At 37.8% G+C, this 7,131-nt stretch overlaps 1 protein-coding gene across 2 annotated transcripts; it reads left to right on the top strand.

Moving 5' to 3' along the window:
- The first annotated feature begins 366 nt into the window (after positions 1-366).
- LOC148029678 (oxysterol-binding protein-related protein 4C-like) lies at positions 367-3,630 on the top strand. Of its 2 annotated transcripts, none has more exons than XM_087685956.1 (6): positions 367-720; positions 1,138-1,383; positions 1,494-1,590; positions 2,042-2,333; positions 2,536-2,638; positions 3,065-3,630. In XM_087685956.1, exons 1-6 carry the CDS (start codon positions 535-537, stop codon positions 3,341-3,343), a joined length of 1,203 nt encoding a protein of 400 aa, XP_087542082.1. In that variant the 5' UTR covers positions 367-534; the 3' UTR covers positions 3,344-3,630. The 2 variants fall into 2 exon arrangements, with proteins under 2 accessions (XP_087542082.1, XP_087542083.1); XM_087685957.1 differs by lacking the exon at positions 367-720 and adding an exon at positions 945-1,053.
- The last annotated feature ends 3,501 nt before the right edge of the window (positions 3,631-7,131 follow it).

Genomic DNA, 7,131 nt, shown 5'->3' with positions numbered 1-7,131 from the left:
TTTATAGAGCACTAGTAAATATAATATAAAAGAAGGTAAGTTTTTATACTAAACTGTAAGAAATGTATTATCGAGACTATTTGTATATATACTATGGCCGGCCACGAGGAACTTTTGTGCATTATTATCAGGACTTTTAAGGAGACTTTGTATATATACGTCACCGCTATAATAAACTAATAGATGTTTAAACCTCAACGAAAATATTAAAAGGACTCCGATTTTCAGGACAAGTAACCTCCTGAAAGGAATCCCATTTTCCCCAAATGAGGCCCGGCCCCGCTCGTTTGACAACCCATCCGCGCCTTTAACCTTTCATAAAAAGATTCTTACCACCTCCATTGAAATAAACGGGCTCTATTGCCTTTTACTCCAACAATCGCTCTCTCTCTCTCGCATGTTTTGTGCCTGTTGGGTTCGGCAGTCCTAATAATTTCTGTGGCGGTACAGAAGCTCGTAGTATAAATTCATTCTTGTCACAAGTGGCTCTGTGTGTTTGTGTGTGTGTCGATACTGCACTGGCAGCACATAACTATGGACGAAGACGATCAGTACAGAAAAGAGGAGATCTTTGTCACCCCGCCCTTGATGTCTGCGGATTCAGCTTCTTATCATAGGCACGGTGATGGCGTAATGTCAGATAAGCAAAGGGGCTTGCTTGCCAGATTGGTAGAGCTCTTCAAAAGTGCGAGACCAGGCTCTGATATCACAAAATTTCAAGTAAGCCCAATTCATTCCAAACTGTGAGGCTTCAACTTAGGCCAATTAATTACAAATTGAAGTACTCCGTTCGATCAGGGTTTGGTCTCGTGAATTTCTTCTAAACATTTGATGCGTGTTGACCGAATCTCTTCATGTGTTGTGATAGTAATGGTGTCAATTTCTTCGACAGGGTAAAACATTAGAATTTCAGAATTGCTGATATTTCAGAATTTGGGAGTTCAGTCTCTACACGCCCACTCCAGCTTACGAATGTGTTCCTTTGATGATATGCCCTGTTATAGTTGCATGTTGAAGTTGCAGAGATCGCCATTGTTATCTGAGACCTCAAGTGTATAAAACTTGTCTGATTTGAATATAGACATTCTATCATAGAGCATACGGCCATTCTGATTTTGAATTGGTTTGCATTTTCAGATTCCAGTCCAACTGAACATGCCCAAATCTCAACTGCAAGTTTATGGGGAAAGCTTGTATTGCTGTGGAGAAGATCTACTCTCCAAATGTGCAGAAGGCACAAGTCCGATGCAACGTTTTCATAGTGTGGTAGCTTGGCATATTTCAACCACAAGGCTGGCTCCTTTTGGACAGGCTCCCTTCAATCCCATACTTGGAGAAACACATCATGTATCGTGTGGTACACTCAATGTATTGTTAGAGCAGGTAATCTCACATTTGCTAGACACCCTAATGTTCGGTTGCTCGTACACCAGTAATACTCAAGAATTATGTTTTATTTGGAGGGTTTATTCACCGATCATTTGACTATACAGGTGTCGCATCATCCTCCCATAACAGCCTTGTATGCAACTGACTCCGCAAAGAATCTTCGAATGCAGTGGTGGCATGGAGCTTGCCCTCGGTTTTATGGTAAATAAAATTGTGTGTACCGAAGCTTGTATTTTCTGCCTGTATATGCTTGTCCCCCTTTCCAAAGTGTTGATCATTTGCATGCATGGCTTCCTACTCTCAATTATGCAAAATCCTGGTCATTTATGGTGTTTGTAACATCACGTTGTAGGTGGGTGCTGAATACTGTTATTAGATGCAACAGTAGTTTATGTAAACATACCCTGGTCATGTATGGTGTTTGTAACACCACATTGTAGGTGGGTGCTAACTACCGTTATTACATGCTTGCCAAAGTTATGATGCAACAGTAGTTTATGTAAACATACCTCTATAATCTATTATAGCTTAAATAAAGTCCAGCCATCGCTCAGTTATAGGTACAGATTTTAACAAACAAAACCTTGCTGCAGAAAGAATCGATTTAAGGACTTTCTTCAAAATGGAGTGTAAAGTTTTTGTGCCAATTCAGGGAACAAAGTGGAGGTGACTGTTCAAGGGAAAAGAAGCTTGTGGCTGGATTCACACAAAGAGGAGTATGAGTTGACAAGCCCAAAGCTTTTGATTCGGTTTTTCCCAGTGCCAGGCAATGAATGGGTAGGCAGCACAACAGTGAAATGCCACTCTTCAGGACTTGAAGGCACATTGGTGTACAAGGGCAAACCCTTTTTTGGCTTAAGGGGAGTTTTGGGTCATTTGACAGGGAATATCAAGGACATCAAAACCAGCAAAATACTCTATGATATAAGTGGAGCATGGAACAAGTAAATACATTTTTTGCTTGTTTTCTGTAATTCCTTTCATTTGTTACTGGCAATACAGTTGTAACTGGATGCATATAATTGGATGAGGAACTTTTTAAAGCATCTGCATCTTAAGTGAAAGTCCCATGTTTTCTTTGTTTGTGGGAGAAGATGCGAACTATTTGAATCTAATTACGATCCAAAATTTGGCCATGTTCTGCAGAATAGTCAGTGTAAAAGACTTGAAGACAGGAGAAGTGACTCCTATATATGATGCACAAAGTGTTCTATCAAAATTGAGGGCCCCAGTGGTGCAGAATGTTAAAGTAAGACCTTGAATTTGCATTTCACACATTTGATCTCATGGATGGTGCATGTGCATGCGATAGGTTGCAAAATATTTCATTTGAATTAGTATTTAATGCATTTGATGTCATGGATGCTGCACATGCATACAGTAGGTTGCAAAATATTTCATCTCTGAGCAGGCTTAAGATCATTCTACTGAGATTGTTTGGTGCAGTATCTCAGACTAAAACATCAGGTTGGTGTCTATTTAGTAATCTTTTGTTCGTCCATAAATGGCTGTTTGTCAAATTGATACATGCATTTCATACTTCTGCCCGTGCCATGCTGCATCATGTACTCACTAGGACATGATGTAGGCTGTTGGCATGCAACCTCTATATATGCTTTCATTCATTCCGATTATTGGGCGTTGAAGTTGAGGGTGAGAACTCATGCCTTTGCAGGATGTAGCACCAAGTGAGTCTGTGGTGGTGTGGAGGAAAGTCATTGAAAGCATACTGAGGAGGGATTGGGAGGCAGGAAGGGAGGCTAAGCACAAAGTGGAGGAGAAGCAGAGGGCCCTTGCCAAGGAGAGGAAAGCAGCAGGCAAGACGTGGCTCCCCAAGCACTTTGAAAAACAACATGTGGCCGGAGCTTCAAGCGGTGATAGGGGTTGGCAATGGTGTCACCAAGGCCAGCCAGTCAGTGAGGCCCCTCTATCTGTGGCAGTACCATCTTTGTGATGACACTGTAGAGCTGGTATGAATTAGTCCCTATTTGTGATGACACTGTAAAGCTGGTATGAATTAGTCCCTATTTGTTGTGTACGAGGGATATCCGATAGACCCAGCCTCTGTTGACAGCTCAATGCCCAAGTACACATGCATTTCCCAACCTCTTGATATTCTCTTTTGGGGACACCGAGACAACGCATACACAAAGCTCATGAGTCATATGCTTTCAAATTATAAGGCAAAAATAAATGTGTATACATTCCCACCGTATGTCAATAACACTTTTTTTATAAACCTTGAAATCTTTAATCATGCTTTAAAATTTTAAGTAAAAAAGAATAGTGGATACCGAGCCCTAAATTTGATGGGTCTTGTAAAATTTTTTATGACGTGCCTTTTTTGGAAACGCCTTTCAAATGATAGATGATATACAATCCATGCTAGTCAAATGCCAAGAAAAATATATAAATGAAAAGTAGCATAAAAAGGCTCAACTAAGACAAGTAAAACACGATTTTTAAAGCTCATAGGTCATAACATCAAATGGACAATCCAATTTAAATCGCATAACTATATAGCTTACTATTAATACTTCAATGATTGAGATGTTTAAATGAACCCCATCGCATAACTAGCAATAACATGAATTCATTCAATCATTCTAGTAGGAACAACATGAATCCATCTACTCGATGAAATCCATAGGTGAACTAACAGTAACATGAATCCATTCAATCATTCTAGCAGCATTGCCCTCCTACTCTTTGCTCCCATCCAAATGCCCCAAACATCTTTCCAGTCGATTTGAGAGGTGTCACATGCATCGATGGATAACAACATTGAAGGTACTCGAAGTGTGAAGGCATAAACTACACCTTGAGTTACTTTTTATTAGATTTTACCTTGAAAATCATGCTTGTTGGGATAACCATGCTAGTTTGCCATAGATGCATCATACTTGGATATAAGTCCTACCATGTCGTTGTAGTGTTGCATACTTTCCAAGCATCATGCATGCCTCTATTTCAAGCAACTCGATATAACATGCTGATGAAATATTCTCGTTCATTCATACACCTTTTAATGTCAATTGTATGACTATCAACATTAAGTTTGTTGATAAGTCTTTCTAACCATTGTTGAGTCCTTTTATTCCTCTCGATAGGATCCATAGGATATAAAGAAGGATTGGATATCTTGAATGCATTGAAGATTGCTAAATCTTCAAAGCTACTAGTTAGAGCATCCAAAATGTTTTGCACATATACTCATGCAATAGAGATACATTCAGCTAGAGAACCTGTTTCACTTGCATCACCTTCAAGAGATATATTCAAGCTCAATCCCTCATGTTCACTTTTTGAATCACTTGTAGCCTTAGATTTTTCCTTCTTTTTTGACACTTTGGGAATTGGAATGTACCTCAATACATGTGTATGTACGACACCATTCACATTTGTATACTCTAGCTTTTCATTTCTTGTCATCTTTAGAAATTTAGTAAGATGTTTTGACCCAACACCAAACAGATTATCCTCACATATAAGGTACCTTGTGAGGTACCTTTCTTTTGCCTTTGAAAATTCCGAGTTTAACTTATTTAACTCTACAAGCACATTTGCCAAAAGGTGTATGATAAATTGTACCATAAAAGTTGTAGCATATCCATACCACTTCATGTCTCTTCCATTGCTCAAGGACAATAGGCATGATTTTCACAAACCTTTCCATGACTTGACCTCTAGAGAGCCATCAAACTGCATGAATTTGCAACATCTTTACATCCATAATATCATACTCGTGCATGATCTTCCATAGCTCCAAGTGGCAGTTTGTTGATCTACCTAACCATGCACACACTTTATTTGCAACTTTATCTACAAAAGAAAACACACGAGGATTTGAAATAAATCCACCCTTTGTTGCATGCTCCTTAGTGTGCAATACAATGCATCCCCATAATACATGAAAGTAATGCTTGAAAGCATGCCACAACTCTAGTTCGACGCCCTGTCATAGATGAAGCACCATCTACTGCTATTGCAATAAGTTTAGACATATCCAAGCCACTTTCTAGAAAGAATGCATTGATAACATCATACATTGCCTATGCTATCCCATTATCTACTGGTAATAACTGTATAAATCTACAAAATGCATGCTCTTTTCCCTCTCATTGATATACAAAATATAAATAATCAAATGTTTCTCCAAGGTGTGATGAATACTCTCATCAATGAGCATAGAAAAGAAGGGACTTTTGCATACTTCTGCATATATTTTCTTTCCTACATGGTCTCTCATAGCTAATAACATCTCTCTTCCTGAAACTAGATTGACATATGATCCAATCAGATGCAAGCATATTTGGAGTAAAAAGCTCTCTTTGCAACTTGCACAATTGTAGATATTTCTCTAATGGCAAATCTTCACGTGCACAAAAGTATATGAGCTTCATGCATGATATACTGCACTTTTGCTCACTATGGACTATTGTGTCTAGTCCATGATCCATAGGTCCTTTACCATCATTGCTAATTTTTGTTTTAGTAATTTGAGTACGTGAGGCATAAACATGATCTAAAGTTTTTGCATGATCATTTAATACAAATAGTTGGATGCTTTGGGAACTTGCTTGAGTATAGGTATTCACTTTACTAGCATCTTCACACCATTTACATTTTATCCTTTCTTCATTACATATGCTTTTGCATATATAAGCCCATGGATGAAGCAAAGTCCATTGGTGTCACCACTTTCTTTTGACTCTTTTAGAAGAAGGATCGGAATGAGATGCACTCTCCATTTGATCATTTTCCACAATTACATTTACATTCTCTACATTAGATCCTTCTCAAGTAAAATTGACACTAAATTCCCCTTGAGACTTGTCACTATTCCCCCCTAACAATGTATCCTCTTGTCTTGCAAAAATATTTTGAGTTCTAGAAAAAGAAAGATGTGATAGAAGGATCTAGCTTTCTTTTTCTAGTCGCACCCTTTTGAGATCCAAATGCATCCATCCTTGATTTATCTAGTTGTACATAAGCAAGCCATGTAACAAATATTTCATTTTGCTGATATACATAAGCACTTTGAACAAATCTCATACTACATAATAAGACAACTTTATAATATATATCTAATATGTAAGTATATGTATATATAGGCAAATCTATAGGAAACTTTCAAGTTTCAATCCCAAGCTCAAAATGCAAAAGTGTGTATACAATGCATCATATGATTTTTTTAAATTAAAGCCTAAAATAGTAAATATTATATACTAATGTTAATACTAGATCTTTTTATAAGATTTCATGTTTATATCATTAGAGCCATCAAGAAACAAAAGGAAGAAATAGGTAAAGTGATACTCCACTAAAGATGGTTGCATCGATGGATGGAATGTCTAAGTTACTGTGGTGTCTCTACATAGACACACATGTGAACTACAATACAAGGCCACAACTATAACCATTGAATGATGACAACCAAAGGAGAAATGTATCGATGGATGGAATGTCTAATTTACTAGGGTGTCTCTACATAGACACACATGTGAATTACAATACAAGGCCACAACTATAACCATTGAATGATGACAACCAAAGAGTGCATGACTTACGTAGGGTACGGGCAAAGAAAACATTGACCCAAGATTTTCAAACTAGAAAACATAAGCCCAAGACACTTGATAGAGAATGAGATATTCCATATACAAATAAAATAACGGGATAGCTTAGATGCCTTGGATTCATGAATAGTAGTGAAAAGGATATTATGAAAATTCTTAAGCT

Source organism: Lygodium microphyllum, chromosome 10 (genome assembly GCF_053477565.2).
Source record: "Lygodium microphyllum isolate KBCC chromosome 10, Lygodium_microphyllum_v1.1.10, whole genome shotgun sequence".
Taxonomy (NCBI): Eukaryota; Viridiplantae; Streptophyta; class Polypodiopsida; order Schizaeales; family Lygodiaceae; genus Lygodium; species Lygodium microphyllum.
The sequence above is the reverse complement of the archived record's forward strand: the minus strand, read 5'-3'. Positions and strand labels throughout refer to the sequence as shown.